The 13,892-nt window shown below is 42.3% G+C and overlaps 1 protein-coding gene across 1 annotated transcript in view; it reads left to right on the forward strand.

Annotated features, from left to right (window-relative positions):
- bsna (bassoon presynaptic cytomatrix protein a) overlaps positions 1-13,892 on the forward strand; it is a 145,683-nt gene that overhangs the window by 91,695 nt on the left and 40,096 nt on the right. The window contains exons 3-4 of the mRNA XM_059333869.1: positions 3,739-4,191; positions 7,662-13,022. Coding sequence (XP_059189852.1) covers positions 3,739-4,191; positions 7,662-13,022 — 5,814 coding nt within the window. The remainder of the gene's footprint in view (positions 1-3,738; positions 4,192-7,661; positions 13,023-13,892) is intronic.

Below are 13,892 nucleotides of genomic sequence, written 5' to 3' on the forward strand. Positions count from 1 at the left end.
TTGTATTGAAATGAATGGACCCAAATGCTTTTGCAGCCACCGTCAACGCCCCCTGCTGGAATTTGTGGTAGAATGCAGCTGAAGGCACTTCCTGGTTTGCCTCACTGCTTAGAGCCGGAGGTTGTCGCTTGGTTATAACCTGCTGACAGCACTGTATAATTAAATAATAACGCTCTATAACAATAATTATATCACATGGATGATCACAAAGGGTAATAAAAAGGGAAACATAGTAAAAAGGAAAATAAAATTAAAAAGAAAGGCAAAGGGAGAGTGGGAGAATTTGCTTTAAAAAATGCAGCTGGAAGGTAGAGTAGGAATACAATATAGAACAATACAATGCAGCACTAAACATATTTTGAAAGGACAGACACTCAGAAGGAAAGACCAAAAGAGAGAGAGAGTCTGAATGCAGAATGAGAACCGATGCCGCATTTTAGCTAGCGTTATTGACAGGAAAGGAAAAGGCCAGATTGTTTGTGCTATGTAGGTTAAGTGGTGCAGCGATGGGCTTCTCTGTGGGACTTCACACACATACACACTCATACACACACTCACACAGACACACACACACATGTGATGTGATCTGTAGGACTGAATGTACTCGCTCTGGAAGAAGGAGGGAATGAGTTCACTTTAGGTTCTAAAAATGATTCATCAGTCTCAGAGGCTACTACTGTAGTTTGCTGCTTTAGGGGAGACACACACACACACACACACACACACACACACTCACACACACACATAAGTATTATGATGAGGGGGAGGCCTCACTGTGCCTTGTAGGCTAAGTGGTTGAGTGATGGAGAACTGAACAGACTCAATCTAAAATATTTTTGATATTTTTGAAAAGGAAACATCACAATTACTTTTTTTTCCACTTTTTTTTTCTTATAACATCCCTCATGCTCAGGTCCAGCACAATCAAATCTTTGCAGCTGAGATTGCTGAAAAGTTAACTTGTATCTGTCATTTGTTCCACTTTTGAAAGTAGTTTTTTTTACAATTTTTATATGCTGAAATCATGTTGTTGGAAGAAAGAAGTTAAAATAAAATTGTGGTTTTGACAGTGGCTTTAAAAAGAGAGGAGAGAGGAAGCAAAAAATAGTCCCGTGTATTACAATAAACCATTAAACATACTCCTGGTGGGAAGCTTTCAGCTTGACATCATTATATTACAGTCAAAATAGCTGGAAAAAGCCCCACCATTATTGATTTTCACAACTTCCTTCACTTCACTACACTTCACTTCACTTCATAACTTTATCTTCTTTCTTACTCATATTTCTTACTTCCCTCTCTTTTGAAATGCAGCTTTAATGTTGAAAAATACTGACCCAGGGGAGGGGGGTAATATTTTGAGAAAAAACTGGCTACTAGAAAAAAGTAGATTTATGAGTTAAAAACGTCGGGAAAATAGGCTATTGTGTTATGTTTTTCAAGGAACTACATCACCACAGAAGCTGCCCCACGCCTTGTACTTTGTCTGCAGGGAGTGACTTAATCAAATTATACTTTGCAATCAGATTTAGCAATAAGGAAATACTCGTGGTTTTAGCCCAAAATCACCATATTATCTTAAGTATCCGGACTTTGAAGAGACATTGCCATGAATTTTGGGGAAAAAAATACTGTACTAATTTGAATGAGGTGATAGTTTTTCTGCATCAGGAACTACAACAGATGCAAGGATATTGCTGGTTTCATCTATGCCACTTTATTCGCATAAATCTTCAACATTTTTCTCATGGATTTGCCACATTAATCTCATAATTTTTTTCTCGAAATATCACCCCCCTTCCCTGGGTCCGGATTTTTTAACTTGGCCCCTATACGCAATCGTATATTTTACATATCACCAGCTCCATTTTCTTTTCTGAAATAACCTTCAACCAAATAGAAATAGCTCTATACAGTTTTTGCTGGGATTTTTTTTACATATACAGTGAAAATTAAGTTATATTCATAAGATAAATTGTGTTGCTGCCACATAAAATCATTGTCTCTGTTCGTTGTATTTTTTTTCTATTTTTGAATTGTTTTTCCATTATTGTGATGAGTTGATTATGGCCACCATATTTGTGTTTCAGCAGGGGAAAAAAAGCTCAGATCTCAGAAATCTTTGGAGCTGTTGCAAGCTGCCGTCTGTTGTTTTTCAAAAACATTCAGCAGCACTTTCAGGACATTAAACTCTACTCAATACAGAGCCGGGTTGATATGCTTTTATATGGATACAGATGTTTTACTGAGCAATTAATTTCCTGATGTTTAACGGTGGCTTTAAGTACTGCCGTGTCCACCACTCGACCCAAAGCAGCATTAGTCACTGTGGAGTCTTTTATATGACACTTGAAACAGATAAAGTCTCCGAGGGATTCAGAGACAGAGAGAGAGATAAAGAGAGAAGGGAGAGAGTGTGGAGAGGAGGGGAGTTAGAAAGAGGTTTGGTGAGTTTTATGTAGAGAGGATTTGATGAGTGGGTGGAAAAGAACAGAGATGGGAGATAAGTGTTCAGTAGGGAGGGCTGCATCTGTCAGTTATTCATTACATGAGTAATATGGCTGCTCTTCAGTCCAAAACAGCATCCTGGGTAGAGAACGAGAGGGTAAACAGAATGTGTATGCTGGAGAGATACTGGAGAGATTATGAATATTTAATATTACATAGAAAATATAAACAAAATATCTGTTTTTAAATAAAATAAAATAAATTCATTTTAACATAAACCAATAGCTTTTTTTGCTGTCTCAGTATTGCTGAACTCTACCCAGAGATCACTTGTCAATCACTTACAGTGGGCGGGACTGTGACATTTGCTTCTCCGTCTTTTGTTTTCATTTTTTTTTGAGAGAGAAATGTTTACATCAGCAAAGGAGGGAAAAAAATGTGCGTAGAGGTGAAATTTATATTATATATAGTATGTTTGTGTGTGTGTGTATGTGTGTGCCCAAACCAGTCTAATTTATCATCAGTCAGCCTCACACTGAGAGAAGTGAGTGGAGCCGTTGAGATGAAAATAGGGTGTAGCTGTCAGTGTGACTTGGTCTTTTAGAAATGCATGCCAGTTTAGTTTAGCCTGCTGCTGTTCTGCCAGCTCTGTCTGGATATAAGATTTTGAGAGTGCATACAGTTCGTGCATGTGTGTGACAGAGTGCATATGTGTGTGTTTGGCTGTCTCTGCAGTCTGCTGTTTAAGTGGAATCAAGATTTTTGATGTTAATAATATTAATCGCCACAGCCAATCTTATTTAACTGGAGAAGTTAAAAGGGGAATGCTTTATATGCAGGATTAAATTGTATTCAAGTCACACATACAGAAAAACATACTGATCTTTGAACTGCCAAGTGCTACTGTCTTAACTGTTGAACACTATAATAATCTACCTGTTGGTTTTTTGACAGTCCTGGTGCTCAAACCAGCGATGTTTCATTCAAAATATCTCTTTATAAGGTCTTTAAATTACCCTGAAAAATAAAACTGCTTTTTTGGTTATAGTGCCCATTAGTGTCTTTCCTCCCACATTAGTGTTACTGCTTTAAAACTTTGAAACAGCTTTTTAAATTATAGTAATGCACCAAAATGAAGCTTTAGGAATTTGGGAAGCTATAATAAAATCAAGGAGTGTGTTTTATTGACCTCATTATAGTGATGGTATAATGGCAAGCTTGTTTTATCGTGAAAAAACAAGCTAGTTGTATGACTAACTGTGATTGTTTCCTGTCCTCTCTGTGTTTCAGAAAAAGGAGTGGTTATGTCTCAACTGCCAGACCCAGCGGCTGTTGTCTGGAGGCGGTCTCGACGAACCGCCACTTCCGGTTCCTCATCCGTCTCCTAAGCACCAGCCAATGGGCTCGCCCCGTCACCAGGCACCAACCAGTCAGCAAAGCCCGCTCCATAAACCCGCCAATCAGCAGGGGCAAAAGCCAGCCCAAACACAGAAAGCGCAGCCGGGGACTGGTGGCAGTGGACCGTTTGCGCCCACTGCTGCCAAACAGCCAACAGACACCAAGACCACGACACCAGCCACTGCTCCGGTATCAACCACGGACACCCAGAAACCTCCAAAACCCACTGAGGAGAAGTCCAAAACTGAGCCTGAGAACCAAACTGCCAAAGACACCAAACCCTCCCAGAAGAAAGGAGAGCAGATCACACCCATTAAGGAAATCAAGAAGTCCAGGCATTATGATGTAAGTCTGATTCTGCTTTTCTGACATTGCTTTAGTCCAGTGTACTTCTCTGTATGTTAGACTATGGGAAAAGTGAACCAAATGAGCAAGACAGGTACCAAAAAACGAATTTCCTGTGAATATTCTGTGAAAACCATAGTGTAACATACAGGCTTTGTACCAAATGGGCAATTGTTGTATGACCGTTTTAACTTCGAGAGCATGTCTGCAGGTTATGTCAGTATGCATGGCTGTTTCAGCTTGGCCCTGCTTTCCACATTCATACAGTTTTTCCATCACACTTAATGGAAGCTCTTAATCAGCACCAGACGTGTAGTTTACGGGATTTTGCCAATGTTGGACCTCCATACACCTCACAGCCCTTACAGCCAAGTTATAAAAAGTCAGTGATAACAGGGCTGCTATCCAAATTATACTTATGTAAACTACATGAAAGAGAGAAAGCTCACAGTAACCTCTTGCCCAAATAGTTATTGTACTGAATGCAACAGCTGGTTTTTGGGACTGCACTCCACATCTGTACCCCTGATTTAGTGTCCTTATTGTGTATATAGCTATAAGATATTTTACCGTAACTCACTGTTAAACGTAACCAGCTGTTCAGTGCAGGTGGCTGGTCAAAGGCAGGATCTAATGGGATTCTGATACTCAGAGTGTCTAAGTAATGTATGTGCAGCAAGCCCGGGACACACTGGCTACCTTTCCTGCCTCAATGAACACGTGTGGTGTCTACACAGACAGCGTTCCTGCTGCTGTGCTGCTACTGCTAGCCATATCCTTGTACACTGTGTTTTGTCCATTAATAATAGAATAAATAAAAGCCCTGTGTAAAGAAATGAAGGAATTATTGCCGAAATGGAGTGCTAGAGGGCTTTTTATTTTAAATTGATCAGGAATTTTTAAGTTAAAATACATATTTATACTTTTTTTCATGTCTGTGCATGGTGTAATGTTGCTGGTAAAGTCAATGATACTGTAAAACTGATGCATGTGATAAATGGACCATGTGACCAGTTGACTTGGGAAGTTTGAGGTGAGAAATGGATGTTAACTTTTTACATCACCATGGATCCTACCATCGACCTGCTGCCTGTGGCCACGTTAGATTTCTGTCAGTGTTTCCTTCAAGGTTTTGAATGTCATGTTTTAGACTCCAAATGTAAGAAAATGAATGACAGTGGCATCCTGAGACTGTTCATGCTACTGTGAATATGGCCTATATTACATATTTGTGATGACTTGTGCACAGACAAGCACTTGTAGAGTTTCATCAAGGTCTTTTCTCAGAAAAAAAGAAAAATACATAGCTGTCCATGTTTTTGTTTTTCTCTGTAGCATTTCATAGTCACTTTGTAATTAATTGTGTATTGTTTTTTAGTTTCACTTCTTGTATGAAATGCCTCAAAGTACAAGTACAAAAAATGCCTCTAAAATTGAATGTGAATTGTATTTCTATTGACTTTGGTCGAGCCCAGCTTTTCTTTTCTCATACTACAAAGTGAAAATGATAATTACCTTGTATGCAAAACACTGTATTTCACATCACACGTTGTAGTTGTTGTATGTCATGATACTACCTAAGATTTCCTGTGGAGCCTGGTTAAATTTGGAAGTTGAACCAATTATTTTTTCTTCCTGACGTCCATGGCTGTTTGGAAAGCATGTCATTGATTCCCTCCTCACAGAATGCTGAGGCTGCAAGTGGCAGCATTCATGGACTACCTTGGGGAGGGGGAGTGAGAGTGAGAGAGGAGCACAGAGGGAGTGAAATAATGCCTTTTCTTACTCGGCGGCAGCCATCGCTCCTGCTGAAATATTTATAAAGACTGGCTGCTTTGGGCCTTTTTCACAGGCAGAGCAGACCTTCCTCATCTAGGGAATTTAAAGTGCAGAGGACTCAAAGTAAAGTCTCCTCTGAAGTATTGTAACCATCTTTTTCTAGAAAACATTTCCATATTTTTTTAATCTATTTTGTAGTCTGTCCTCCATCCCCCCCTCTCATTCACCAGGTTAGTCCCTTTGAGATTATGATTTGGCATGTTATTATCTGAGACCGAGCCATTGATGAATGAGTTTTGAGTAGTTTTTTATGTTTCAGTCATGTTTACTCCACAATCACCCATCAAAAAGAGAAAAAAAAGAGAATTCTCACTCTTAAAAGACACAGTTTGACTAACCTCTTTGCATCAATGGCTCAAAATTGTTAAAAAACCAAAGCCACTTCATGATAAATGTATTTAAACTGTCTTAATGCTGTCATTTCTTATATTACTATAGATTTTTTTCTTAATAAAATACCCTGGATGTATTTGATTATGTTTCACTGTTGTTGCATAATCTTAAATGCGTATGAACTGTAACTACATTGTAGTGAATGAAAAAAAGCATTTATTTAGGATTTTGTTCAAAGGGCTGACATATAGGACATGTAGGTTGATCTGATATGAAATACAGTTTATTCAGATTTGGAAATAGGAAGGGCAAATCTCTGTTTTTTGTAAATTAATTACATATAACTGTTCAGTGTTTTCCTGTAGAATTCTACATCCATTGTGAAACTGAATAACAACCTCAAGCTTATTGTCTCACATGTTCTTTCCTCAGTCAATTTATTCTTTGTGCAATTTAGCAACTTTTTAATGAGAAAATCTGAGCATTCAATTTATTCCCACATATAAGCTCATTAGCAACTTTTTTTTAGTCTTATCATATAAAGTGTAATTTCTGTAATGGGATTTTAGAGTTCATGAAAGCCAAATCCATAAGAGCCAAATTGTATGTGTGAATACAGTTTTGTGCTTCAGTATATTCAAGTGAAGACTTTGTTCCTTGGGGGAATTCCCCAAGGAACCCCAGTTGCTTGGTAGCTAATGTTCCAAAGTAATACATAATTCACATTAATCATATGCCATTAAATCACCAAATGTACGTAAACCTCTGGAAAAGCTATTTGAATTTGGTCAGACAAAATTAACTGCAGTTTATATTTATGCAGATATTTTTAGGTGTAGAGTTGAAGAGAGCTTTCAGGGTCAATGCTTGATCTCTTCTTGAAAAATCAGAATGTAGGCCAAGAATATTTATGACTAGTTTTTTTTTTATTAATGAAACTGACAAAATAGTTGTAGAATTAATGTAATTATGCTTTGAAATATCTTATTATCTGACCATTTTAATTGGTAAATATTGGTCCATTATTGTACTGGCAATGGAAAATATATCATTTCAATCTGTGATTAAAAGAACAAACAAATATTTTTTCATAGATACATTTTACAAATTAGGCATGGACTGATAATTGTATACCTAAAAATAGAAATCCAGATATATGTGGGCTTAAGTTGTATGCTTAATGATTTGCGGATCCAGCATCGCCACATTCTCACATTTTACGTAAATCATGACTTGTGTTAAAAACCCTAGCTTCCACAAAATGATACATTCTTCTTTCTTTCTTCTTCTCTCTTTAGGATACAAAGAACAACAGCACCCATGACTTGTCGCGCAGCCCTCAGAGCCTCAGTGACACGGGCTACTCCTCTGACGGCATCTCCAGCTCCCACAGTGAAATCACGGGTCTAATTCAAGAAGAGGAGATGAAGCTGAGTGAGAGGGGAATAATTGGTCGGGGCTCCCCACCAAGCCCCTCTGAAATCACCAAGCTAGAAAGCTCCATGAGGCCTTTGCTGGAGAAGAGCCTGTCTGAAGAGAAGGGGGACAGAAGGGGGAGGAAGCACAGAGACAGAGACTTGGACGACAGAGGAAAGCAGCGCCCACGCTCCCTGTCGATCCCACCAGATGCATACGACTCTGACGAGGAATTAGAAGATATACTGGAGGAAGAAGAAGACAGAGGAGACTGGGAGGGTAAACGGAAGGAAGGGAAGGAGGAGAAGAAGGAGAAGAAAAAGAAGGAAAAGGAGGCTGAGCCAACAGAGATGACAGATGAGGAGTTCATGAGGAGACAAATAATGGAGATGAGCGCAGATGAAGAAAATGAAGAGGAGGAGGAAGAGATGGAGGAAGAGGATGAGGAAGATGAGGGATATGGCTACCAGAAACCCAAGAAAAGCCACCATAAACACACTATCTCGGACTCAGGGAAAGAGAAAAGACGTCTTCAGCACCACTCCAGTAGTTTCGAGGAGGAATCTAAGAGTTCTACTGATGTTTATAAAGGCTCATTGGAGGAGGGTGAGGAAGATGTGATGGCGTCACAAGGAGGCTTGAGGCGCTTCAAAACCATTGAACTCAATAACACCAACAGCTACAGCCGAGACATGGAGCTGGGAAGTGAAAATGACTTAAGCCTTGATCGGGAACCAGAGCTAGAGATGGAGAGCCTGACGGGATCTCCCGAGGAGCGGTCTCGGGGTGACTACTCCTCCACTCTGCCAGCCACTTCCTCCTCGTATGGCTCAGGCCAGTCTCCTACTTCCATCTCATCAATGGAGGAGGACAGTGACAGTAGCCCCAGCAGGAGGCAAAGGCTGGAAGAGGCAAAGCAGCAGAGGAAAGCGCGCCACCGCTCCCACGGCCCTCTGCTTCCGACCATTGAAGACTCTTCAGAAGAGGACGAGTTGCGAGAGGAAGAGGAACTTCTGAGAGAACAGGAGAAGATGAGGGAAGTGGAACAACAGAGAATAAGGAGCACAGCACGAAAGACCAAGAGGGATAAGGAGGAGCTGAGGGCTCAGAGACGCAGAGAGAGGTCTAAGACACCACCAAGCAATCTCTCACCCATTGAAGATGCTTCTCCGACAGAAGAGTTGAGACAGGCTGCAGAAATGGAAGAGCTCCATCGTTCCTCTGCTTCTGAATATTCCCCTCAGAGTCTGGACTCCGAGGCTGAGGGATATGAGTCCAAACTTTACAAGTCAGGCAGCGAATACAACCTGCCTACCTTTATGTCTCTATACTCGCCGGTAGAGAAATCATCAACAGCAACAACCACCACAGCCCCATCTTCAACCTCTAAACCGCTAAAGAGTGCAGAGGAGGTTTATGAGGAGATGATGAGGAAGGCTGAGATGCTACAGAAACAACAACAGCAACAGCAGCAACATGGAAGACATGGGCAGTATTATGAGGAGGACATTAATGGACAAGGTTATGATGAAGAGTATGAATATGAACAAGAGCAAGCAGGATATGACAATGAAGCAGCAGAGACGGAAACAGATATTTATGAGGAGATCCGACAAACATCTCAGAACATCACTAAGATGCAGATGGCTACTGACGAGCAAGTAGAGATTGAGATTGAGACCTCCTACGCAGACAAACAGCTTTTAGACACAGGCTCAGCCTTTGCTAAGCTACTGGAACAAAGCAATGCTCTACTAACGCCAGGGACCAGCCCCACCCAGATCTCAGCTCCTGTCTCCTTTGCTGAAACTGGAGGACGTATTCCTGATGTCCGAGTAACACAGCATTTCACTGCAAAGGATGGACACAAAGACAGGATCAAAAGCCAGGCAGGAAAGAATGGAATAACTCCAGCTGTGGCTGCCACCACTATTGCAGCTTATGGAGTTTACGCAAGAGATGCAGTAACGATTTCTCCGACTAGTTCAAGCCACACTATGACAACTACTCAGTCTGGTATATATGGTCGGCCCACAACAAGTCCTGCGACATCTTCAGCTACAGTCTCTAGTGTATGCAGCAAGATTGCAGAGATTACCCAGGCCTACAGTCAGAGGGAAGTAATCACCAGAAGGGTAGGAGACACCAGGGATGTCCAAATGAGAGACAGCTCAACATCTTCCACTGAGAGAGTTATTGAGCCACGTTCTTCCAAATACACTACTTATTACAGGAGCACCAGTCCTCCTCTTTCTCCATCACCACCACCACAGAGTCCCACCCGCTCACCTTCCAGAAGAAATACTGCTGAATTCTCCACACAGACATTCAGTTCAGCAATACGAATGTCAGAGTCAGCTGGCTCCGGGCCTACATCTCCAGTAATGGCTCAGGGAACCCAAACATCACATCGATCAGTTTCCCCGCGGCTTTATCGTCAGCAGTCTTCCCAGGATGCCCCATATTCCCCACCTCCAAGCCCAGCTAGGCCGACGACAGTGAACACTGCTACTTCTCCACTGTCTTCGCCTACCCGATTTAGTCGCCAATCAACATTTGAAAATTACTCTCCATGTGGCAGCCCTCCAGACACGCCACCTTACCAACAGTCCCCTACACGTAGCTTCTACCGAACACAGAGAGTGGAGAAAGTAAATGTGGGAACAAGTATGGTCACCACAGCCAGCATTTACACCAGAGGGTCCATGTCAATGGACAACATCTCCCTCTGTCGAATATCGACAGTCCCAGGCACTTCTAGGGTAGAGCAGGGCCATATGATCCAAGGTGGAAGTGTTGTGGACCTCAGAACAGTCACCAAACCAGCTCCTATTATCATCACTGACCAGGGAATGGATCTCACCTCCTTGGCCACTGAGAGCAGGAAATACCATGGTGGACCAGAGGGTAGCAGACATTCAACAATTGTACAGCCACTGATTATGAATCTGAACACCCAGGAGATCACCACACCAACCACTGTTAGTGTTACTGTGGCTGCTTCCATGTTCATGACTCAGCCCAGACAGCCAACAATCTATGGTGATCCCCACCAAAACAGAGTGGATCTGGGTCAGGGCATGGGTTCGGCTGTGTGTCTTTCCCAGAACAAACCAAATTCACCCCCAAGTGACCCATCAATACCAAAAATTGATGCCAAACTTGAAGACCTCAGTGTCCAACAGAGAGAGCTACAAATACAGCAGGAGAAGCTGCAGAAGCAACAACAACTCCTTGAACAGCAATTGCAACAGCACCATCAGATGCAACATCATCAGCAACAGGCATCTGCTTTAGCCAGGTACAACCTTACTGGTCAGATCACACCTTTGCTAAAAAAAGACTTGCTAGTCAGTCAGACTAGTGCTGCCTCAGCTGTGGTCAGTGCTGTATCACCAGTCATTAACCCTGACCTGTATGGCACTGGTCCTGTTGAGCTGAAAGGGAAGCCCAGTCCTCCTGGTTTGATATCAGGAGGCAAATCCCCACATAGCATGGTGGTACAGATGGATGGAGGGCCTGAGCAGGCCAGGGCAGTGACTCAGCTAGTGACGGTAGAAGAAGGACAGGATGCTATGGATCTGACAGGAGGCCAAATTAAACCTGACAACCAGCCAGCTTGCTGTGACGTTGTTTACCGACTTCCATTTGGTGGAAGCTGTGTTGGTGGTGAGAAAGAAGGCATTAGGCCTCCATCTGCCCCACCTCTCTCCTATGAGTCTGACCAAGAAAGACAATCTGGAGGGTACCAAGAGTATCCAATGGATGAACGTAAGGCCTACACATTACCTTTCCCTGGAAGGCTCCAGCCTTCGATGTCTGATACAAACCTAGCTGAAGCTGGGCTTCAGTCTTACCATTCTAAACTAGAACCACATCTGCAAGCATCAAGAGACCTTGCCATGGATCTAACTGCTATGAAACAGGGTTATGGAGGGTTTATGGGGATGCAGTATGGCTCCTATACAGATTTACGACATGGCGGAGACATCGCAGCCCAAACACTGCCTATAAGGAGATATAATTCCTTGTCTAACATCAGTTCAGACTATGGATACTCTGCTCGTGACATTGCTAACTTCCAAGAAGCTAACTTGGCTCAGTATAGTGCTACAACTGCCAGGGAGATAAGCCGGATGTGTGCAGCACTCAATTCCATGGATCGATATGGAAGCAACCCAGATTTAATGCAGTTTGGTAGTCTGGGGAGAGGAACTGGGCCTGGGGCCTCCAGACTTGCAGGTCTTGGCATGAGACAAAACCTCCTCTTTGGACTAGATGGGAAGCCAATCTCCCATAGTCAAGCGCTGACCAACCTTATCAATGCCAGGCAGGCAAGTCTCAGAGCCATGTACCCTGCTGCTATAAGGTCCTCTGATGGGATGATCTACTCCACCATTCAGACCCCTATTGCGTCTACACTTCCAATTACAACTCAGCCTGCCTCTGTTCTTCGCCCACTACTGAGGGGCGTCTACAGGCCATACCCCTCTGCCAACATGACACCTGTACCCCTATCCAGTCTTAGCAGACTACCAATGACTCCCAGAGGACCCTTAACTGGACAAGGTCAAGTCCGTTACCCAGCACCAGGTCTTCTCCAGACAACCTCAGCCACTGCCACCACTGTTGGTGCTCCAACAACTTCAGCACTACTAGGTGCCCCAGTCTCTGTTTCCATGACAGCTGCTAGTTCTACAGCCCAAGATGAACCAGTTTATCTCGGTAAAGGTGCAGCCGAGGTCACCTCTGTACAGGGAACAGTTGTCATCCCAACAGAACCACAGCAGCAGCCAATAAACCTGTCCCAGGCCCACCTGAACAGTCAACAACAGCAACAACAACAACAACAACAACAACAGCAACAAGTGACAAGTGCTCAACAGCCTCCTCCAGCGGCCCATGCCTACCCACCCTCCGCTCCTTCACACACTCACGGCTACACCCAACCTCCAGTAGGTCCCTCTGCCCCCTCTAGTGGCTTACCCATTCCAGGGGGCCTTCCTCCCTTCCCTCCACCAGGTGCCATACACAAGGAGGGTGAAACCGAGGCAGAGAGGCTGCATCGGCAGCAGGAGCAGCTTTTGCAGATGGAGAGGGAGCGCGTGGAGCTAGAGAAACTCCGGCAACTGCGTCTGCAGGAAGAGCTGGAGCGAGAAAGGATGGAACTGAAGCTGCACAGGGAGAAGGAGCAGATTCTGGTGCAGAGAGAGTTACATGAGCTGCAGAACATCAAGGAACAGGTAGAGGGACAAATATGAGTTGAGAGTTTGATAGTTGGTGTTTTGTTTGATGTTTTGTGATTGTTCGTTTAGCTATGGATATTGGTTTGTGGTTAGTTTTTTTTTGTGGTGGTGGTGTTATTTGTGGTGTCTTGTTGAGTTACTAACCTTTTAAATTATTTAGATTGTTTTGTTCTTTTAATGTCACATCTTTGATGTGCAACCAGTAAATTGACTAGTAAGGTACAGTACATGATCCCCTGAAATATTTTTTTTTAAACTAACTAATTCTTTATACATTATATGCATGCATTTCAATGCATGTCCCCTATCAATCGCCCCAAAAAGTACATGTATCAAACTGTGAGAGCTTTATTGAAAACCTTTTTACCAGTAAGACCATTAAATATATTTTCATTTCAAGATGGTGTTTAATTTCTGTCATTGTGAGAGAAAATGTTTTATAATGTAATGACTTATTGTTTTTTTTTGTTCAAGGAAATGTTTGCATCCTGTCAGCCTTACAAAAGTTTGCATGCTCTCTAGTATGTAGTTCACTTTACTGGACATTTCTTGTCTATGAAGTATGCATGAACATGCCTGTATGTGTGACAGAAACTGATGATTTTGGATTCATGTTTCATTTATTGGTTTGGTTTACATTTAGAGGAAAAACGTAAAGTGGTTTATTATTCCATTTGTTGGTTAAATTTATGTGGAAAAGAGAAATTGTATTATTCTGATAATCAATAGCAAGTAAATGTGAATTTACCACTTTTCCCAGCTCCGTATAGCCTTGTACAGATGTTTAACAGTTAACAGAAGGGCTAACATGACAATTCTCTTCTTTTTTAATAGAACAAGCAGTTGAAACTCTTTCAAGTTAACTCA

This window comes from Centropristis striata, chromosome 5 (genome assembly GCF_030273125.1).
Source record: "Centropristis striata isolate RG_2023a ecotype Rhode Island chromosome 5, C.striata_1.0, whole genome shotgun sequence".
Classification (NCBI taxonomy): domain Eukaryota; kingdom Metazoa; phylum Chordata; class Actinopteri; order Perciformes; family Serranidae; genus Centropristis; species Centropristis striata.